The 23594-nt window shown below is 37.0% G+C and overlaps 1 protein-coding gene across 3 annotated transcripts; it reads left to right on the top strand.

Annotated features, from left to right (window-relative positions):
- The first annotated feature begins 395 nt into the window (after window positions 1-395).
- Window positions 396-22432, top strand: LOC144054230 (calpain-1 catalytic subunit-like). Of its 3 annotated transcripts, none has more exons than XM_077569503.1 (22): window positions 396-451; window positions 3563-3817; window positions 4068-4137; window positions 4240-4358; window positions 4946-5079; window positions 5178-5352; window positions 6641-6715; window positions 7305-7390; window positions 9280-9354; window positions 9421-9575; window positions 10916-11085; window positions 13288-13299; window positions 13385-13593; window positions 14140-14182; window positions 14270-14323; window positions 15872-15929; window positions 16013-16074; window positions 18569-18637; window positions 18745-18823; window positions 19818-19934; window positions 22008-22060; window positions 22127-22432. In XM_077569503.1, exons 2-22 carry the CDS (start codon window positions 3581-3583, stop codon window positions 22151-22153), a joined length of 2079 nt encoding a protein of 692 aa, XP_077425629.1. In that variant the 5' UTR covers window positions 396-451; window positions 3563-3580; the 3' UTR covers window positions 22154-22432. The 3 variants fall into 3 exon arrangements, with proteins under 3 accessions (XP_077425629.1, XP_077425709.1, XP_077425804.1); XM_077569583.1 differs by lacking the exon at window positions 396-451 and adding an exon at window positions 2646-2744; XM_077569678.1 differs by lacking the exon at window positions 396-451 and adding an exon at window positions 2682-2759.
- Window positions 22433-23594: the final 1162 nt, after the last annotated feature.

Here is a 23594-nt window from a genome sequence, read left to right on the forward strand (position 1 = left end):
GAACTGACCATGGCTTGGTCACTGGCCAGGAATTGACCTCCACTGAGTGCACAATTTGACCATTGCAATTGATTTTATAATGTTGACACAATAAATATGTTATGACATATTGTCTGTAGAATTTACAGTATAAAAAATATTGTGGTGTTTCTGTGTCATTCGCATAATTTGCTGTACCTAATTGATTTTATATATGTTTGTGTGGCTCTGTGTTCAAGGACCAAACTATTGCGAAACCTTCAACAAGCCAGGGCAGTTAGCATATTTTACCATGCAACAACATGCTATCAAATAAAAGCCGATTGCATTTTTTTTTTATGGTGTCGTAGGTGGATCATTAACATATTCACTGCTGTATAGCCTCAGGGATGTGCTGCTATTATACAACACACCAAGCCTTCTCACACATGCTGATCCACTTGAACACAACACACACAACCTGCCTGCCCTGGTGAGTTCAGTTAATACTCTGGGATTTTAGTATGTGATATATAATATGTTTTTTTGTTTTTTTTACCTTAATTTTAAAATGTTTTTCAGTTCTTTGTTGATGCACTCGACTTGCATCGACCGTGTCATCATTGTTGATATTGCATATTACTTTGTATACAAATACAGTATGTATGGTATGTGTAAAGTTACAATCTGAAGCAAATATAATGCATGCAATGAATGTCATTTGCCTAAAAGTGCGAAGAAGCAAATTGTTAAATTGAGCAACTTTGAGCTAGCCTCAGCACCCATACTACTTTGCAGCAAAAAACACCATATACAGTACTTGGATGTATTTCACAACTATAAAATGGTTCGCAAGGGGTGTTGTCATCATGAGTGACAAATACACATCCAAATGTCAAATTTGAGACCAACATTGTTTATTTACCTGACATAACCCTAAGATCTGCTCAATGATCTTGGAGCTGTAAAACCGGCTCAATCACTTTGTTAACATGATTCATCTTGGCATAAGGTGTTATTGACAGTTTAATGTGTGTGCTTTTTTCAAAGGCATAAAAGGCACACACTGATGTGCAAAACTTGTGTCAATGACTCATGGTTCAAGTTTTACCAACCTCCATGCTTAAAATGTGATCTTTGTGATTCACCATGCTCCTACATTGTTGTAATTAGAAATCTACTTTCAGTATACCTGAGTTATTACAGAACTGAAGAAGGGTCATCAATGTAAATATTTTGTCTTGACACAATAAAAAAAATAAAATAATCCTTTATACTTTTGAAATGCTAACTGTTGTCTTACAGAATATAATGGAAAGTTGAACATACTTTATTTTCCGGACTCTAAGTCGCACTAGGCCAAAAATGCATAATTAGGTAGAAAAAAAACATACATACAAAGTCACATTTTTTAGCCGTTAATTTATTCTACTAACTACTACTACCAAAAACAGACATTATGTAATCTTGGAAGGCAAGTTATAACATTAATGAAAAAAAAAAAAATTGAGAACAGGCTGAATGGGCGTAAGATACACTAATATAATGAAGGTTCATTACTTGCAGCTTGTAGAATATGATTTTCTTTTGGGGGCGCATTTGTGTTCAATCGTTCTCAGTTGTCTTTATAAGCTAATGTTAAGTGTTTACATATTTAATGGGGTAGATGCCACACACTTCCGACTTCCGTAAATCACACAACTACGCTGTTTCCGGTAACTGTTGCGACACATCGACCGTGTCCCAATGCTTGCGCTGCATATTAGACATTTTATATATATATATATTCTTTCTTTTCAAATTCAAGACATACAGTAGGTATTAGGGTTTACTGGTGAACAAAATGAACAGGCAGAGAAGCCTTTTAATGGAATCTGGCTCATTTCTATGCAGCTTATTAAAGATGCATTGTGGGGTTTAAAATGTTAATGTTAAAGCCTTTTGTACGTCAGGCATGCTCCACCAATGCCCAGATGAGTACAAAAAGCCTTGAGTTTTTAACTGTGACCGCACCTATCAGCTTGTATCTTCTCTTCAACTCCATAGTTACTTGGTGGGGAGGTGATGTCATGCTCGTCCCCGCGGACATGTATTGTTGTGTTAGCGAGGGTAGGCCACAATTGGAAACAGAAAAAAAACACACACAAAAAACAGAAGAGGCTGGCTTTGAGCACAGGCCAAACTCCAGCTCAGATTCCAAGAAAACGGAAAAAAACTTATTTGAGCGCACATACTCACCATATGCTGCAGTTCCACTTTAGGCCAAAGGTGGCAGGCACAAGTAAAAAAGTGACAAACTCCACAAAGTACACCTTTAAAGAAGTGTTCCTTTAGTTTTGCTGGATAGCTAGTTGTGCTGGACCAGAATTGCTCAACTTAGATGTGCAAATCATTCAGTTAGGACGCTGACTCCCATCACTCAACTCAATATTTATAAGAGCACTTTAAAACAACAACCGTTGTTTTCTTGAGATGGAATCCAGATACAATGAAAAAAAGCATAGGCCCTGAATTGAACCCTGTGAAACACCATATGTTCCGTATACATGTGAATTCATACTGTACATATTCGTCAGAAAAACTTAATTTTTTTGCTTAGTAGTATAAAGAGTTTACAATAATAAAGAAATCACACAATATGCCATCACAACAGTCACAAATCAACAATATACTGTGATCACCTGCAGGCAAGGATGGCCAAGCGGGGTGCGTCATCACGAATCATATGAGTTCGGTGCGCGTCTTGACCACCGTCGAACCCCTTTCGAGTGACTCACTGAACCCAGGTTGATCAAACACAGGTTAACTCATTCACTCCCAGCCATTTTCACTGAATCAACCTCCTTCGCTCCTGGCTCTTTTATTGGGGTTTGACTGATTTTGCAAGGCCCACAGAATATTGTGTTCTATTGCTATAAAAACATGGAACTTACCCCAAAAAAGATTAGAGTCTCTTCTTTTATCAGAAAAAAGTATATTTCTATCTGTTTCTGTTTTGCAGCAATTAGCATTAGAATATAGCCAAGTTTCATCATTATTCACAAACCTGTTGAAAACACTGGCAAAAAGAGCTTGTTGTAACATGGCTGATCTCTTATACTCTGCTAGCACCTGCTGGCCGTTTTTGTAATAACTACCATCACTTCAAACGTTCTCTTCAGTTCAGAGGCTGCATCAAAGCTTTCTGTATGCTCTTGCATAAAAAAAACCTAAAAAGTATAAATATAATTTTGGGAGTGAAGGACAAAGTATTAAAATACGTATTTATACGTTTTGGGGTTTGAATAAGTTAAGAGCTCATTTCCCACTCAACGTGTTGGATTTTTTTGCGATATGTTGGCAATCATCCGTCCTAAAAATTCAGCTGGACAGTCTGTGGCTCCTAACAGGATAAACAAGATTGACTGATGGTTGGATGGAGATGCACTCTTTGATTTCCAAGCTAAACAATCTTTGTGTCATTTTCCATTGAAGAAGGCTCTGACCCACTGTTCACTGACTGTGAACAGTGGGTTAAACTTTCAACTGCCACCTTCATCAAATAGTAATAACGGTAAAGAAGGCAAGTTTGGCATAATTATTTAAAACTCCCATTCCTTAACAGAGCTAAGTCCCGACAGAAATGCCTTCTGCAGGCGTGTGTATGAGCATCTTGAATGCACGTCATAACAGAGATGGTTATGGGACCGTCAACAACCCCGAAGCCTTCTTCAATCAAGACTATCAACGTTTGAAGGAGTACTGTGTCAACCGACAACTACGATACATCGATGATATGTTCCCCCCAGACATAAGATCCATTGGCAATGGCCTACTGTCGCCCTCTGACTTAAATAAAGTACAATGGCACAGACCAGGGGTAAGCTTATTTTTTATTTTTTTAATGACAAATTCCTGTGGTCGTACGCATCCCAAAACAGCTCATTTAAAGTTATTATAATCAAAATAAAGTGGACCCTCAAAAATTGAACACAGTTCATTACAAGTGTAGCCTGCAGGTAATACACATAGATTGCATAAATGCAAATGCATAGTCACAACTCTTAATTTCATTAATGAATGGTCCAACATAGTGTTGTAACACAATTCATTCACCATGTCTATTACAGAAGCTGGTTCCCAATCCATCATTTGTTATTGATGGAATTTCGAGGTTTGACTTCGGTCAAGGCTTAGTTGGTAAGAAAATGACCTAATTCATAGCCGTTCAAAAATAGTTTTTCATTGTGTTTATCCCCACCTTCACCTTCCTAACCACTCACTAAATATGTATTCTCATAGGAAACTGCTGGTTTCTTGCTTCCCTGGGTGCACTGACATTCCAAAGCACTATCTTCAAGCATGTTGTTCCCCTTGAGCAAAACTTTGTTCAGGACTACTATGGACTGTTTCACTTTCGGGTAAACACACAGAGACATGACATTTCAATTCAGATGAAAAGGAAGGAATTTAAATTTTGGTCGTCTTTTGGATTTTCATTACATGCTGTCATAGTGTGTATGTGTTTCAGTAACGGGGCTCATAAAAGCAGTTCAATGCGTGTTTTTATTCATAGACCATTCATTTAATAGAATATATATATATAGGCCCTTGGTTTGAAACATAGTTCTGTTTTTACAGCGGCAACAGAACATGCTAATGCATGCTGCATGCTAATGCAGTAGTTAAGTCATAATTACAGTAATTATAAATAACTGTATTTACTGTATTTATGCATTTACTATTATCATAATCAATAATTCTACTGTTAAAAAAATAAAAACAATCAGATGAAAACCAGCTAACAGCAGTTACTGAGCATGTTACTGAGCACATCCTTATGCCAATGTGCAAGCTAGCTCATGGTGCGCCCTCGAAACATCCTACGTCTGTGGTAACAAAGACCTCTGTAAAGGAAAATACAATAAACTGTGATTTAAACATGACATTGCTGCAAACTAAACAGTAGTAGGCTACTGTATTGATGACTTCATCTCTCACATTTTAGTTCTGGAGATTTGGCAGATGGGTAGATGTTATCATTGATGACAAGCTCCCGACAATCAATGGCAACCTCCTTTTTGTCCGCTCCAAAGACCCAACTGAATTTTGGCCTGCTTTGTTGGAGAAAGCTTATGCTAAGTATGGACATGTCTCTGGAAATAATTTCTATAAAAAAAAAAATAATAATCTGTTTAGTTTTGTAGTCTTTGCATGTAATTCCCATGTACTTGTGTCAGAGTGTGCGGCTCCTATTCAGACATGACTTCTGGAACACCCAACGAGGCGTTGGTGGACTTCACAGGTGGCGCTCACATTTGCATCAACCTGTCAGATCCTCCCCAAGACCTTTGGGAGCTAATGTGCAGAGCTGGACAATCCATGTCACTGATGGGATGTGGCACTCCTCAAGGGGTAAGCACAACTCTACCACGCGAGACAATAGAGATCCTGATGTTGACGTCAAGCGTCCCAAAATGGCCGTAACCATTTTGGCAGCATAGAAAACGCGTCTGCCACTTTGAGTAAACAATAAACGTCACACTTTAACAATGATTGACAGTTGTTGTGGACCAAGAAGAGGCAAACAAAAAAAAAAAGGATTGAGCATGCTCCAGGCTACCAAAAAAGGAATCAATGCGTAAGCCAATGTTGCACCTTGTACATGGTGGCTAAATCAGCAGATGATAACTGTTACCACACGCAAAATCTGTTTTGTTAATTTGTGCTGCTACGGTTTAATAGATATCACACAGTTGGATTTAATAGCTGACCAACACCATAGAGAAGACTTTTTACAGCATAAATGGCCGATTTAGCTGCTGCTAAGTTGCTAACGTACATACATATTAAATAACACTGCAACACTTGCGTCAAAATTTGACCACACATAAAGGGGAAATAAATCCGGATTGTACAAACTTGTCAAGCCTTTGTATGATCAGATTTGAAAGCACTCACCGGCAACAGAGGAGGTAATTCCACGTAGCAGCGTCGCCAAGTTGAAAAAAAAAAGCACTCCTGACACTTCATCAGCAATCCAACATGTCCACCTTGCGCATGTCTATCATGTCCTTTTCATCAAAGTGTCTGTCAATGCTCATGGGCAGAAAGTTGACGGATAAATGCTGGCTTTTAGCCTTCCTCACTATTCGAGTCCATTAATGCTGCACCGCTACTTTTCCTGCCGCAGGGGGGTGTGCTTAGAGAAAGTCACGTGACGCCAGGATCTCTATTCAAGGATATTATTATCATTTCATGAAAGCACCTTGACCCCTCCTTGAGCCATCACCTTACAGTAGTGGAGAATTTTGGGTTCCCAAGTGATCCTAGTAGCTAAGTTGTCTGGCAGGGTCACCCATGGCAAACAGGCCCTAGGTGAGTTACCATACAAAGCATGGCCAAAAGTTCACTATGTTGAGTACAAACTTTGGATGGCATTTATATTCAGATTCTTTATATCAGGGCATTTCAAGATTGTACAAGTCACTTTCATTCGCGCTGTGAGAACAAGCTTGCACATAAAAGAAAAGCTTAGAGTAAGATTAAAGTATTTTTATAAGTGCCCATGAAGGCAAGCTCTGTCACTCCACATCTTGTCAAAAATGAGGAAGTAAGGAGCCAAATAACATGCATTTTTTTTCCTGTTCTGTCACGGTGTTTGTTATGTGATTACCTAAAACATGCTTGCTGTGACTTGCAGGAGACATCAGCGAACACTGTTTTGTCAAATGGATTGGTCCAAGGCCATGCCTACACAGTCACAGGGGTCAAACAGGTGAACGATTGCACTCCTGTTATAATGAACATGAAAGTTGTAGTGTATTTTTGGTAGTTTGTTTCAATAGTGTAGAGCTGTCAAAATTAAGCAATTATCGAGTAATCAATTATCAAATTAATCGACAACTATTTTAATAATCAATTAATTATTTGGAGACATTTTTTTAAATTGTCCAAATTGTCTGATTTCAGCATATCAACAGTAATTGTTCAATGATTTCTGTAGTGCTTCATGAAGGAAGACTGATTATCTTCTCTGTGTAATCAAAATAAGGCATTTGCAAACATCTGTTTTTACTTTGGAAATCAATGACCAAACCAGTCAAAATGTTTTAATCACTGTACGAATACGACGTACGAAATAAACATCAATCAATGGTTAATAAACAGTAAAACGGTTAAAATGCTTTTGGAATACAGTTGAATGCAAAATAAAATAATCCAATTGGTTGATTAATCAATTAAATAATCGATAGATTAATCCATTTAAAAAAATATTTGATAGTGACAGCACTACATATGTGTTTCATTAGTGTGTTTAGAGGAGGTAAACTCATCTGGTGTTCTCTGTTGTCTTTATGGAACAGATGATGAGTCGCGGCCAAGCAGTACATCTGGTGCGTTTGTTAAACCCCTGGGGCAAGGGTGAGTGGAATGGAGACTGGAGTGATAGGTAGGTCAATCAAATACGATCAGGATCGTTTCGTAGCCATACAAAAGAGCGGTAAAACAAATGACTAAATATTCTTAATTATACTTAAAAATGTCAGAAGCCCTTTCATTATCTGTATAATCCTCATCTACTACAGCACATATTGTAAAGGTCAAAAGGATTAGTTTCAGCCAAACTCAAAGTTGATGTATATAAAGTTTTATTTTGTGAATGGTTTATTTTCACTGGAAATGTAAACAAGAAAGTAGGAAGTGATGATAATGTGTAACAGATAACAACCAATAAAAAAAAATGTATTATAGCTACCATACACATATTGAGCCATATGCTCTAAAAACATTGGACGGAATGTTTTTAAAAAGGAAAATTCTGCTTGGAATTTCAAATGTTTTCAAAATTCCAACACTAAATTAATTCACCAGATTAGGAACATTAACTAATTTGCTCCAAAAACGTATAAATACATTCTATTTTAAGTATTACCTGTGTCCCAAAACCTAATTTATACGTTTTTGTTTGTTTGTTTGTTTTCTATGCTAAAGCATACAGAAGGCTTTGATACAGCCTCTCAACTGAAGAGAATGGTTGAAGCAATGATAGTTATTACAAAAATGGCCAGCAAGTGGGAGCTGAGTATAAGAGATCCACCAGGGACATGTTGCAAAAAGCTGCTTTCCCCACAGTTTTAAACAGATTTGTGAATAATGATGAAACTTAGCTATATTCTAATGCTAATTGCTGCAAAATGGAAACAGATAGATATATTTTTTTCCTGATGAAAGAGATGACTCTCATCTTTCTTTTAGAACACAATATTCTGTGAGCCTTGCAAAATCAGTCAAAACCCAGTAAACAGCCGGGAGCGAAGTGAAAATGGCTAGGAGTGAATGAGTTAATGCACGACATTCCAAATCTTGTTCCATAATAAACTTGACATTATTACAGGAAGTGACCAGTGTATGAGGAAAGGTGTGTTTTGTGTCCTCATTTCATTTTCTACCTAATTCTGTGTAGGCCAATCAACTGACTGCAGTGTGCTTTGCTTCATGTTTAAGGATCCTATACCGGTGCAATAAAATAACCAAGGATCCCAAAAGTGTATTGATCAGGAATTTGGTATATTTGATAATAGGATCTACATGGCAGCACAGTAGCTGACTGGTTAGCACGTCCGCCTCCCAGTGCATAGGACGTGAGTTCGAGTCCGGGCTTCGGCCTTCCTGGGTGGAGTTTGCATGTTCTCCCCGTGCTTGCGGGGGTTTTCTCCAGGTACTCCGGTTTCCTCCCACATTCCAAAAACATGCATGGCAGGTTGATTGGACACTCAAAATTGTACATAAGTGTGATTGTGAGTATGGTTGTTTGTCTCTGTGTGCCCTGCAATTGACTGGCAACCAGTTCAGAGTGTACCCTGCCTACTGCCCGAAGCCAGCTGGGATAGGCTCCAGCAACCCCGACCCTTGTGAGGACAAGTGGTAAAAAGAAAATGGATGGATGGATGGATGGAGGCTCTACATGGGAATATAATACCATATAATTATTCCTTATATGAAACAGAGAGCAGACCTGTATGATTTGACGTGGCTCAGTGGTCGTTTCCCAAGCCCGAGATTGTGGGTTTGATCCCTGTCCCCTATGACCATGCCGAAGTATCCTTGAGCAAGATACAGATCTTGTAGAGGTAAAGTGTGTTACAAATCAAAAATATTATTTACAGAAGCCCCAGTTGCTCCTAATGTTGCACCATCAGTAGGTGAATGCAAAGTTGGTGTGAAGCGCTATACAGGTTGAAATACCATTTCCCATGTTACCATTATGACCCTGGTATTTCGTAAATGTGTGCTGGAGATTATCTGTTGAAGAGTGATGCTTCTTCTCCAAATTGCCAGGTCACCTTTGTGGGAAACTGTGAGCCCACAAGATCGAGGTCTATGTCTTTCTGTGGTTGACAATGGGGAGTTTTGGTAAGCACCGCAAAATGAAAGTGATAATACTCATCGATGATTCTCACTAAACAATGATTTCCACAGGATGAGCCTGGAAGAATTTTGTCGATTTTACAATGATCTCGACATCTGCTGTTTGTGTCCTGACTTCCTTGATGAAAGCTCATCCTGCCATTGGAAGACGTCCTTCTATGAGGGCAGATGGCTTGCTGGGAAAACAGCTGGAGGATGCATGAATGGTAGCTTGGTACTTTTGGAATAGCTGGACTTAATTCAGTAACTAGCTAACAACCTACCTACAACTACATATCTCTAGGTTTTGTCCTAACTTGTATTTGTTGCGGAACTATGAAATTTATAGTATTCTGGTACTATGAAAGCGTATTAGGGCCACGTATAAATCTATTTTTTAGAGGACCAGGGCAGTACTCCAAGAAACAAACTCCCAAATTTGCGACTTTTTAAAGTGGCAGATTTGCGAGAAAAAAACTAAGTAAAGTACTAAGAAAAGTACACGTAGCGTACCACTCGACTGTTTGTGCCAATACTTTTCGGTCGGGTTTCCAAATAAGGAGATAGTAATTGCTTTAGCAAAGATTAACCATATCATGTTAAGCGTTCACACTTTGAAGCGTTGGGTTCGGCCACTGGCCAGCGACAAAGATGCGTCACTTTGCGAAGGTCCACACCCTGAGGATCAAGCATTTAAGTTAATTTATTAAAATAAATATTTACTTGTACATTTATGTTTCCAGAATTGTTGTTAACACATTCATACTTTTTTTTTTTGATAAGTCATTGACTTGCATTTACCTGAAGTATGCTAGCTTCTGATTGGTTAGTGTTAGTCAGCTAATAGGAGATCAGGAAGTGTTGTCGCTATAGCTCCCATGTATGACGAGCAAAGTTTAAATTAAGAATGAATCAGTGTCCATCCTGCTTCTTCATTTTATAAAGTGTCCCATTAACCACCAACGAATCCTTACATGATTAGACTTTAGCTACGCCACATGTATTTCCCGTAAGTTTCTGAGCTTTTTTCTTGCAAGCAAATCTGCCACTATAAAGTGTCAAATTTGCTACTTTATAAACTCGCAAATTTGCCACGTTATAAAGTCCCAAGTTTTTTTCTCGGAATGTTGCCCTGCCCTCTAAAAAATATATATTCATACGTGGCCCTAATACGCCGTCGTACATGTTCAGAATCTTTCAAAAAACAGGAAATTGATGCAATATAATAGGCACGTTAGTATAATTGGGCAAAACCATCATTATACAATTATCCGCTCATCATTGATGGATGCCCACCTTTCGACAAATGCTTTATGACGCAAAGCCTCGGGGGGAAAAAATACATGAATTGAACATCGACTGAAGTATGTTTACGAGTCAGCACAGACGGTTCTTTCTCAGTCCGTTTATTTTTACGAGGCTTCACGTCATAAAGCACTCGCCGAAGAGTGGACATCCATCAATGACGGGCTGATGTAACGATGGTTTTGCCTAGCTCTGGTTTATAGTAATCAAAAACATCAGAAGGCTATTGGACAAACTGACAAATTGTTTGTTTACATTACAGAGCAGAGCTTCTGGACTAATCCACAGTATCGAGTCCGGATTGACCAAGTTCACAGTGAATGTGCTTCCAAACAAGGGGGAAAAAACATGCTGGTGTCCCTCATGCAAAAGCCGGACAAAAGAAACAGAGCCCTGGTCAAAACTCTCCACATTGGATTCTCAATATTTGAGGTCAATAGCAGCATGTGTAATGCTAATGCTGTCATCATAATATTGAAATAGTGCTAACAAGCCAAAATGTCAAATGAACAAAATAGTTCCAAATATATAATTAAAAAAATTATAAATTAATAAAAACGCTCAGTTTCGTTGACTTATTGGTATAAGAAATACTACAGTGTGCCCTCAAAAATGCAATAATTAATTATTATATATTATTATATATTGTTTAGTTGTAAATTCAACCAAAATGTGCCTCAAAAGCTGCTCAAAAATTAGCTTTTAGCTGTTTTGTTTTGTTGTGTCCCTGTGCACTGTGGCTTTGTCTTCGCTACATTATTGGGGCCTATACTCACTGTTTTCCCCCGGTTTAACTACCAAAATGTGCCTCAAAAGCTGCTCAAAAATTAGCTTTTAGCTGTTTTGTTTTGTTGTGTCCCTGTGCACTATGGCTTTGTCTTCGCTACGTTATTGGGGCCTATACTCACAGTCTCCCCCCGGTTTAACTACCATTTTGGGGACCGACTTGTCCTCGTGGAGATATTTTGGTGGGCCCTACAAGTTCAGACCTGTTTTTGAGGATCAATACTTGGTTTTAGAGTTTAGGTTTGAATTCGATTTTGGTTGGGGTTAGGGTAAAGATTAGGCAATCAGTTGTGATGGTTAAAGGTATTAGAGAGGATTCTGCGGTGAACGAGTAGCCCAACGGCTGGTTGTGGTTTGCTCAATAGTAGGCATGTGTGTACCCCCCCCCCCCCCGCCTCCCTGTTTTTTACGCAGGAAACGCCTTCTCTGGAAACTTGCGCTGGAGTCTCGTGTATTTGTTTACAACCAGTGGTTGTACTACGCCACTGTTCATACATAAACTACACGACAAGGCACGCCATCGCTGAAAAGACTCGCCCAAAATTACTTTTGTTTGGCTTTGCTCGTTCAGTCCTTGTTCCGCAACCTCAAAAATAGTCTTTCTTTTATGGCTCGGTGGTCCTGTATCCTTCTCTGCCATTGTTGGTTAACATTGAACACACACGTGAGCTAGCTATAGTAGGAAGAAGCTAATCCGCTAAGTGGTAAACACTGTTACGCTAGAGGGCTACGCAAGCTACGTACTCGGGGCACATACACAAGAAGTGTGATTGACAAGCCAGGAGCCAATCAATAATGAAGCACTTTATTAATTGGCTATATTGTAACATTCCCCGCCACGTCCTGAATATCTATATATATATATTTGTTAACTATAAGTACAAGTCTTTTACAGGTTGATAAAGCGATTTTTAAGTGAACCAGACGACTTAATTTCTAATAAAATCATCTCTAATACCTTTAAGGTTAGGGTAAGGGGCTAGGAAATGCATTATGTCAATGAGATGTAGAAATAGACCAAACGTGCGTGTGTGTTTGGAAAAAGTTTGGCCCTGGGCACTGATCTCTGCTGTATACAATACCCGCATCATGCAAAATACACATGGTCAATTAATGAAGGCATCTCTGACTAACCTCGCCAGCCAGATTGATAATTGTGATTCACTCGAGGGAGTTCTTCACATTATCAATCTGGTACTTCACTAGGCAGACCCGTTTGGGAAAGGCGGGGCTTGCTGTACAATACTTCGAGCTGATTTGACGATGCAGCATCTTTGCACATTTTGTTTTGAACAATCAAGGCAACGGATGAAAATCTTGTCTTTCTTTGTATTCAACAAGGAAACTGAGTAATTCTGTGAGAACATAAGTATTCCATTCGTCTGTTAGGTTTGTTTGTTTCCCACCGCCATCGACGCTTATTGGTTTCACCCTGCCTAAACAACGCCTGATTGGTCCAATCAAAAAAAGATCGGCGGGAGCGGTACAAGATGTATTCTCCAGAGTTTGTGAACACACAAATACCGCGAGAATTAATCTTGCAGGCAAGGTTATCTCTGAGCTTGCTGCCTAATGCAATGCCAAAGATGTAGCAATTGTAAAGAAATTGGCTGGGTTTATGTGCATGGGATTCTGATTATTTATTTGAAATAATTAGATTAGATTTTTTATTAGATTATTTATTTAAAGATTATTTGAACAAATTGAAAGTCAGACAGCAAATGAAATGTAAATTTCACTGTATTTCTATATACCTGTATTTGTATTTTATTTCATTTCACAGATAAATAGTGATAAATAACTGTCTTTTTTTGTCCCCAACATAAACTAATTTTCTTCAAATCGCAGGTACCACAAGAAGTGAGTATACTTCCATCAGTATCATCCATTTTATGTTGCGACGGAGATTTACTATAAATGTCATGTGCGTTAAACTGAATTTCAGTTGAAAGCACAGAGGGAGATGTTTCCAGCATCGTTCTTCAGCACCAACAAACCGGTTGTGCAGACTAAAAACTACATAAACGCTCGTGAGGTGATGGAGCTGGTCATGTTGCGGCCCGGGGAATACCTGATTGTACCAGCAACTTTCAAGCCCAATGAGACCGCTTCTTTCATCCTGACCATCATCTCTAAGGCAGAGGCCCATATCCAGTAAGTCTCTCAGTAGTTACGCCAAAAATACAGTACAGTATGTGCTTACATTCCAATCTAGCTTTTAAACAGAACCTGACTGTAATGACAAGTTTGCTCCATATGATTTATTTGGCTTTTCCTGACATAACTATGAGATTCATTTCAAAATTTTTTTTTTCCAGTTTAATACATTTGTAGAAACTTCATTTGTACGTATGCCGCAATTGTTGTTGTATGTCGCAATGCATTCAGTACATAGTGATGTAGAATGGTGGCCGGCTCTCTGCCGAGCAATGTGAAGCGTTCCTAAAGAAACAACTTATGATTGGGAGAGGTCTTGAGAGCATGGCGTGGGGAGGGTGACTCTCCCCATCGTATCTTGTTTCTTTAGGAACCCTACGGGACTTATCTCGCTTTCTTTACACCCGTTTCGCATTGCTTGGCAGAGAGCCAGCCGCCATTCACTACGTACTGAATGCATTGTGATGTAAAAAATGATGGCGGTGTACATACAAAAAAAGTTCCTACAAAATGTTTTAACCTTTACAAAATATCTCTCCACAGTGAGACTTCTGGCGGTCATACCTCTGGACGTAAAAATTCAGAGGTAGAGGTTGCATTACAAAATTATTTGAGTCAATTTGAAACAAAAGCAAATCTTTCATGTAGATTTAATTGGCTAATTGTTTCGCAGACCACAGAAACTGACGATGATAGGAGAATCTTGTTCCGGCAATTATTTGACAAGGTACGTTCTAGTGGAGCAACACACATTTTTACTTGAACTGACAGGTGTGAAGTAAATGTTAATTACACATAAATGTCTATATACTTAAGCAGAAAAAGTCCGCCCACTTTTGACAGGTGTGTTGGCATTCCTCTGCTGAATGAGTCACTTGTTGGCGTGATGATTCATTTTGATTGTTATTCACAGTTGGCACACCATTGCCTTTCGTGTCAACATAATTTCAACTCTGAAAGAAGTAGTGATCATAACTTTTTGAACTGCATTTGTTTTGCAATCATCAGTGGCAAGCCATCAGGATAAAGAGTGTACAGGTTTTGATGAAGAAAAGGTATTCAATGGTTTCTCTTATACTTTGGTGTAGTGGTTTGGCGCACAGATCACCGATAGACTTTTGTTAAAAGCGTGACGTGCATTCGATCCTCATGCAATACACACCAATTTGGCACCATAGTGTGCTAAATGGCACTAACCACAGCCAATAATGTTTAAAAGTAGTGTTGCATAAATCGAGACAGTTAATTATTAAATGTGACCTTTGTGAGGATAAGCGTTTTATTTAACGGATGATTGGATAAATAATGAATTGATTAATTGGAGGAGACTCAAGTTAGTTTGATATTTAGATTAACTTTTTGGAGCGCCACATCAGTTTTTAGATCATTTTATCAGGATAACTGATGATAACCTCGGTAAATCAGTCATTAAAATGAAGGATGCTACATTTTAATAATTTTTTTGTTTGTTTTTTCACCGTAGAAGTTAGTATAAATTGTTAAAACACACAGTACACAATCAGGTTTTGATTATGTGCTTGTTTGCAGGGAAACAGTTCAGCAAACAAAAAACACAATTGAACCATAATCATATTTTCATTTTTTTTATGTGACCAAAAGCATTTGAGACATATCCTCCATGATAAGTTATCAATAAACTTGTCACAGACCACACCAAATGGCAAACAATCTTTTTATTCACACAAAATTATTCAATTGTAACATTGTAGCAACAATAAAAGAACCAAACTATGTGTGATGATGCCCCAGAAGATGAATTGTAAGCTCAATGTGATCTTCAAAGTTGCAGGTGATTTCATCTATTGAGGTCAAACTTCCTAAATTTTTCAAGGGTTCAAATCTCGGATCTTGGAATTGACTTTCCACTGATATTTGAACAGTTCCTGAAAAATTCTAGTCAACATCAAGGTACTGGTTGCTACGGACAATTGAAAGATGCAAGGACCGAAAATTTAAACCGTAGAATTCATATCCATCTATCTATCTATCTATCTATCTATCTATCTATCTATCTATCTATCTATCTATCTATCTATCTATCTATCTATCTATCTATCTATCTATCTATCTATCTATCATCTATCTATCTATCTATCTATCTATCTATCTATCTATCTATCTATCTATCTATCTATCTATCTATCTATCTATCTACAGTATCTATCTATCTATCTATATATAGCTACCCCCACCGACATTTGCATCTGATTTTTTAATCTCAGAAAGTTAATTACATAATCTTATTTCATTTCAGTATGAGGAAGTGGATGCCGAACTGCTTCAGGAGCTCCTCAATGATAAAGTCTTGAAAGGTAACAGTAGGATAATTTTCACAAATGCTATCAAAGGAATTCAAGTTCTGATGTGCTGTTTTTTTGTTGATGTTTTTTTGTAGGAGACTTGAAAACTGGGGGCTTCAGTATGGATGCATGCCGCAGCATGGTTGTTATGATAAGCGTATCCTTTTTAGTTTGTTTTCTAAATCAGGCAGCACAATAAATAAATAAATAAATACATACATACATACATATTTACTCCCCACGTCATGGGGTACACCAGCCCAATGATTGTTATTATTTTGGTTCATAACCGAATATACTAGAGATGATGATCAAGGAATGTATTTATGGACCTTGCTAGAATTGATAAAATGAGGGCATTGAAAATTGTTGCCCACCAATTTATTACTTGATGATTCTACAGCTGTTTAGTTAAAGTAACTCAAAAGTGTGTCATACATTCCAGTTCACATTAATTTGATCCATCCATCTTTGCCCATTATCCTATTGAGGGTCACGGGCGAGATGAAACCTATCCCAGCTGGTGCAAAGCCGACTACACTGAGGACTGGTCATCAGTCTATTAAAGGTCACTAAACCCATAAGTCAACATCATTGGGACCATAATAATAATAATAATAATAATAATAATAATAATAATAATAATAATAACAATGACATAATAGTAAAAAGTTGTCATTGGGCCAAAACTTCCTATGTCACAATTTGGTAAATTAAATATTTTTTATGGACTACAGAATATGGAGTATATGCATGCAGCACTTCCACATTCGGTGTCATAATGCACTGAAATTTCTGGTGTGGTGGAGACTTTAGCGGAGTGCATTGTTGATGTGATATGACCCAACCTTAAAACCACAAACCCACTTAAAAAGAATAGGGCCCAAAGTCAACATTTTGGCGGCTTGCGTCCTGGCAATTATGGAGGACCCAAACTGCCAAAATTAAAAAATAATAAATAAATAAATACATGAGTAAAAGTGAAAATAAAAATGGATAGAAAGAATATATTTCAAAAATTAAATACAAAAAAATAAATATAAATGGAAATAAAAACAACAAAATCTATATAAATAAAAGTTAAAATAAATAAATAAATAAAAAACAAGATTCAAAAAATAAAAATAAGTGTCTAAATAAATACAAAAATAAATATATGAATTAAATTTTAATTATTTAATTAATTAATGTAGTTATTTAAATATCAATCAATAATAAATAAAAACGCTCTGCTCACATTTATTTATTTCATGCTGCAGACGCTCTGTCAGGTCGAAATGTTATTCAAATGACAAACTGCCTTTCAACGGTCGAGTGAGCGGGTCAGCAAACAAGGAAGTTTTGCATAGAGAGCTCCAGCAATGGACGACTATCTTGTCCACTGTTACCAAGAATTGTTGTCGAGCAACTCAAGTCGCAAGAGAGCAGATCGTTTTTATTTATTGATTGATATTTAATTCCATTTGTTTTTGTATTTACATTTAAACATTTAACAACTTATTTATTTCACTTTTTAACTTATTTTTACTTTTTGAATCTTTTTTTTATTTTTTTACTTTTATTTCTTTATGTGTGTGTATATATATATATATATATATATATATATATATATATATATATATATATATATATATATATATATATATATATATAGTCACCTGAAAGAGTTTTTAAGGAGTTCCCAGATGTAAGAATGCCAAAAGTATGCAAAAAAGTAACCAGAGCAAAGGATGGCTATTTTAAAAAATCTATAATATAAAACATGTTTTCAGTTATTTCACCTTTTTTTTGTTCAGTACATAACTCCACATTAGTTAATACGTCGTTTTGATGCCTTCAGTGAAAATTTACGAAGTAACCAGTCATGAGAATAAAGCAAATGCATTGAATAAGAAAGTGTATCTAAACTTTTGGCCTGTACTGGAAATATATGTTGTTTTAATTTCCATTTATATTTATTTTTTGCATTTAATTTTTTAATTATATTTTTTATCTCTGTTTTTATTTTCACTTTTAGTCATTTATTTAATTAATTATTTTTAATTTGGGCAGTTTTGGTCCTCAATAGTCAATGATGTCATCGCCACGTATACTGTTGGAGTAGCTCGTAAAGGTACTTGGTTTATTAAAATTCTGTTGTGAGTATCTTTTAATGTAAATTATGTAATGTAGCTCCTCTCCCGGGAGCACCACCATTGATTTTGGAGTTAAGGGAGTAAATTTGTATTTGAAAATACAGCAAGTGAACAGCATTTGGCAAACTTGACAAAAAGAAATGAGATTTGAATGGGCTCAGGCCTCTGTGGAGAGTTTGCTAATCCACATTCCAAAATCATGCATTTCAGGTTAGACTAAACTACCCATAGATGTGAATGACAATTGATTGACTGGTAATTGACCCAAGTGTACCCAGTCTCTTGCCCAAAATTGGCTGGGATAGGTTTCATCCAAGCGGTAGATGAAAATGAATGGTGGGATGATGGCAACTAGTAATAGTTGATGTCTTTCCTTTTGGAAGTAACTTGCCCAAAATGGCACGACGGTGAAAAAAAGATGGCTGCACGTGGCTTCTAATTGTAAAGTGCATTCCAGAAATGAAGTCGTATTATTCAACATGTGCCATGCTTCCACCTTGATGTAAATTTGACAAGACAACTACCAACAGCAAACTGAATGCTGGGGAACTTTATAGTTTATGGAAGAAGGTTGTCATGTTCAAGGTAAATATAAGTAAAATGTTCATCATTATAGATCATTTATTTCACTATAATGTACAGTTAAGTAGTTATTGATCAATTTAACATTAGCTGCATGTCTCTTTCTCCAGGATCTTTTCCTGCGTACAGATGTATCAACAAATGGAACACTTTCACTCAGTGAGCTGAGGAACGCGGTTGTTACTTTAGGTATAGTAAGGAGAGTATTTCATTGATAAAATTTATTTATCGATGACCTGCCTGTCGTTATTCATTTAATTAAGGGCATATTCTCCCATGTGCATAAATCAGAAAAGGCGCGCTGCTGTGCACTTTTTTTGCTGCACAAGTCACTTACGTACTTCATGGAGTGTACACACTTTGGGCAAAGCGTCCCTGAAATGTGGGTGTTCACTGTCAAATCTGGCAGAGGGCACATTCTCCCACAGACTTAAGAATCTTTTCACTTCCATGCTCAGGAGGCTGCAGTAAGTCTAGCGCCTTTTAACTCATTCACTCCCAGCCATTTTTCCTGAAGCAACTCGCTTCGCTCCTGGCTGTTTCACTGGATTTTGACCGAATTTTGCAAGGCCCACAGAATATTGTGTTCTATTGCTATTTGTATCTGTTTCCGTTTTGTAGCAATTAGCATTAGAATGAAGCTAAGTTTCATCATTATTCACAAACCTGTTGAAAACACTGGGAAAAAGAGCTTGTTGCAACATGGCCCTGACTGATCTCTTATACTCTGCTGCCACCTGCTGGCCATTTTTGTAATTGCTTTAAGTGACCTCTTCAGGTCAGAAGCTGCATCAAAGCCTTCTGCATGTTCTAGCACCCCCCCCCCCCAAAAAAAACAACAATAAACAAACAAACAAACAAAACAAACAAAACAGCATGTATAAATAAATTTTGGGGAGTGAAGGAAAAAGTATTAAACAACATACTTATACGTTTTTGCGTTTGAATGAGTAAATGATGAAACATCATATTGCACGCTTTGATTCAATTAAACGCCACAATCTGGAAATACGGGCCACCCTCAGACTTCACCAAATCACGCCTCTCACGACTCTGCAAACCTTGAAAATGCACAAGCCAGGCGCATAAGAAATTGACTTCAGCGCTAACAGAAGAATATGCCCCTCATGTTTCCATTATGAGTCTTAATATTCAATGACTTTTCTTTTGTGTGTGTTCTCAGGAATAATAGTCAGTGATTACATGTTGAAGGTGTTGGCTGTGCGCTATGGGACTTCCTCTGGACATGTAACAATGGAGAACTTCATCACTCTAGCGCTTCGCCTTGTCTGTATGAAAAGTGGGTGGATTCTGTTACACATGCATGCTGTTTTTGTTTATTTTTAAATGTTCCATACAATTTGCAGTGAATACATTTTTTATCCTCTACGTGAGGTTTCATAATAAAAGTGTTCCTTTAATATGAAGCGTTTGCCTGACAGATGCTTTCCTTAAGAGGCCTTTATCTGAACTAACATTTTACAGTTCTACAATCTCCCTTCAGTTTTCCTGAAATGTTGAGTGTTTTTATTCCTTTTGGAGGTCATTACATGCTTTTCAACTGCAGCATCGTCTTTCCCTCCATTTTGTTCAAAAATATAATTGCTTAAATGTGTAATGTTCTTATAGAAAACTAAGGATCAAACCTATCCAAAATGTATGTTAGTGTTCTAAAAAGACAGTAAAAACAACATACTGGTAGGTTACATGTTTATTTATAAATACTACATGCATTATAATTTGGAACTGTTTATGTTGATGTCATCTAATGTTCTACTATCCAGCAATTAACCTTTCTGTGGAAGTTACTTAGTTCTGGTCACTCTCACAAGAGCCAATGCATATGCTACATACAAATATTTTACCCTTACAATCATAATTATGATCAGTTTTGGTAGACACAGCTACCGTACTTTTCGGACTATAAGTCACACTTTTAGATATTTTTATATATATATACTGTATATATATATATATATATATATATATACATATATTACAGTATTTAACTGTTTATCGCAATATATTATGGGTAAAAACAAATACAGTAATATTCTGTATAAATAGTGGTCAAATACTGTAAATTTTTGCAGCAACTATGTTTTGGCATGTATATATGTGGATTTTAGCGCGAGGGCAGTCTGGATCATCTTCAAATGTCATTTCTCAGATAAACAGGCAAAATGACAGCTAACATTAATTTATGCACTCTGCTGCAGACCGAGGGATTTTACAACGAGGGCGGTACGGTGGCTAACTGGTTAGCACGTCCACCTCCCAGTGCTGAGGGCGTGAGATCGTGTCCGGGGTTGGCCTGCCGGGGTGTAGTTTGCATGTTCTCCCCGTGCCTGCGTGGGTTTTCTCTGTGTGCTCCGGTCTCCTCCCACATTCCAAAAGCATGCATGGCCAGTTCATTGAGCGCTGTGAATTGTCGCTAGGAGCGATTGTGAGTCTGGATGGTTGTTTATCTCTGTGTGCCCTGCGACTCGCTGGCAACCAGTTCAGGGTGTATGCCTGCCTACTAACCTGAAGTCAGCTGGGATAGGCTCCAGCGACCTTTTTGAGGCATAAGCGGTTAAGAAAATGGATGGATGTATTTTACAACATAGTGTATTATTATATATATATTATTATTATTATACAGGAGTTCCAGTATTATACAGTAAATTCCTGTAAATTAGAATACAAGAAACAGTTGTAAACTACATTTCAGTGAATGGCTGTTTTCTTAAAAAAAAAGAAAAAAGTACATATAGTAAGTTAACTGTAATTTATATACAGTAAAAAATAATAATAATACAGTAATATATTGTAATAGATTTTCACAGTAATTAAATGAGATTTTACAAGAATTAGCTAGCAACCTTTTTGCCAGTTATTTCTGGTTTTCTGAGTTCCCAACCCCCCGCCCACAAAAGTACACCTTTCAGAATGGCCTTTTATTGTGGGCAGTCTAAGGCACACCTGTGCACCAATTATGGTGTCTAATCAGCATCTTGATATGTCACACATGTGAGGTGGATTATTTCGGCAAAAGAGAAGTGCTCACTATCACAGATTTAGACTGGTTTGTGAACAATATTTGAGAGAAATTGTGATTATTGTACATAAGGATGAAGTTATAGATCTTTGAGTTCATCTCATAAAAAATGGGAGCGAAAACAAAAGTGTTGCGTTTATATTTTTTTTGAGTGTAGTTTGGCCAGCCCTGCTACTTAAAGCAGGTGTGACATGTACATATATATTAAAATGAAAGCTCATCATGTTGGTAAGTACATTTGGATTCCTGTCAATGCATGTGATATATTGTGCATCAGATTTTCACAAATTGTATTCTCAACTTTAACAACAACTTTTTATTTTTCTCCATTAGAAATCTTTAAACGTTTTTCTGATGGAATGACTCTAACACTTCCTGAATCTGAGGTATGAAACATGTGCCATTCTGCAAGATGCCTTAACACTGTCTAATTGTGTATCTCTATATTTTAGTGGATGCATCTTTCAATGTGTACCTGAAGATGGGTGTGAAGAAAACAAAGGTGCATTGTGATTGTTACTAAAAAGAAGAAGAAAAAAAGAAAAGAAAAGTGGGAGAATGTCTTCACATAAAAGGGTATATAACAGATTGTACTTCATAATGCCAGGTCAAAGCCTCCAGTTATTGTTTGTTTTTAATCATATTTGTACTAAAATATTTTTTCCTGTGTAATCTGAACTACTACTGCATTATTAAATCAACAACTGTACTTGTAAAATCAATCAACCCTCAATCATGAATAAAAATGATTTCAATAATTTCCTTGACAAACTGCTAGATGATTTCATATCTATTGGAATATTCGATTGGAATATAGATCTATGAATTTATTGTATATTGAGTCCACAACAACAACAAAAACACAAACAAACAAGAATGCTTCAAACATATTTGCCGTTAAAGTTGAGGTTTAGGATAAAAGTTAGGGTTGGGAATCTTCGACTGTCTCACGATTCAATTCGATTCAGATTTTTGGATCTGCGATTCAGAATCGATTTTTGATTCAGAATGATTTTTGATTCTAAATGATTTGATTGACAATGATTTCTGCTTCAATTTATAGATGTGCAAAGAATGGTCATGTCCTACTCTAGTCTGACTCGCTAATGCTAATTAGCACGCTACTCGCGGCACTTTAATCACTCAAAAGAACGGCTATTCATACAAAACACTTCAGGAATGTATACAGAGAAACATCTTAACATTACTCACCGGCATATGCTCTACCTACGCTGCAAAAAAAACTTTTATTGGCATAACTTGATCATGACTTTCTCCTTCTATTCTCTAATGTGGCTACAACTTAACATTGTATCAGAACGCACAGAACCACACTGACCCTAAGTGGCCAAATTGTGTACAACATGAACAGCACTCCCAATAAAGGCACACACAAACAAGGGCAAGACAGTATAAAATAATTCAAATAAAATTGAATTTGGGACATAAAAATTAGATTCTGAATCGTACTAAATAAGAATTGCGATTCTTATGAGAATACATTTTTGGGGCACAGCCCTAATATAAGTCATCAACATGAGTGGGCTTGGTCTAAAGATAGCTCAACAGTGGTGGGACATTGTGATTTCCTCGCAATGTGCCAAAGTAATAATTTGTAAATTATTAAATTGTAAAGAGATTTACAAAATAAAGTGTTGATTGATATATTTGTCTGTTCCCAACCTTTGTTAGAACATTATAAATCTATACAAGCATTGTGATTATTTATTTTTTTACATCATCGGTGTCTTCACAAATGAGATCAATATCATAGATGGGTATCATTTATTTGTAAATAATAACATATTAAAGGTAATTTGAACTTTTTTTTTATAGCAATATCAAACTGGTAGTCTTTTTCAGTACTTACAGAGTTGATCTGTTCCCAAGAGTTTAGTGACACCTGGTGTTGCCTGACTC

The sequence above is a fragment of the Vanacampus margaritifer genome, chromosome 1 (genome assembly GCF_051991255.1).
Source record: "Vanacampus margaritifer isolate UIUO_Vmar chromosome 1, RoL_Vmar_1.0, whole genome shotgun sequence".
Classification (NCBI taxonomy): Eukaryota; Metazoa; Chordata; class Actinopteri; order Syngnathiformes; family Syngnathidae; genus Vanacampus; species Vanacampus margaritifer.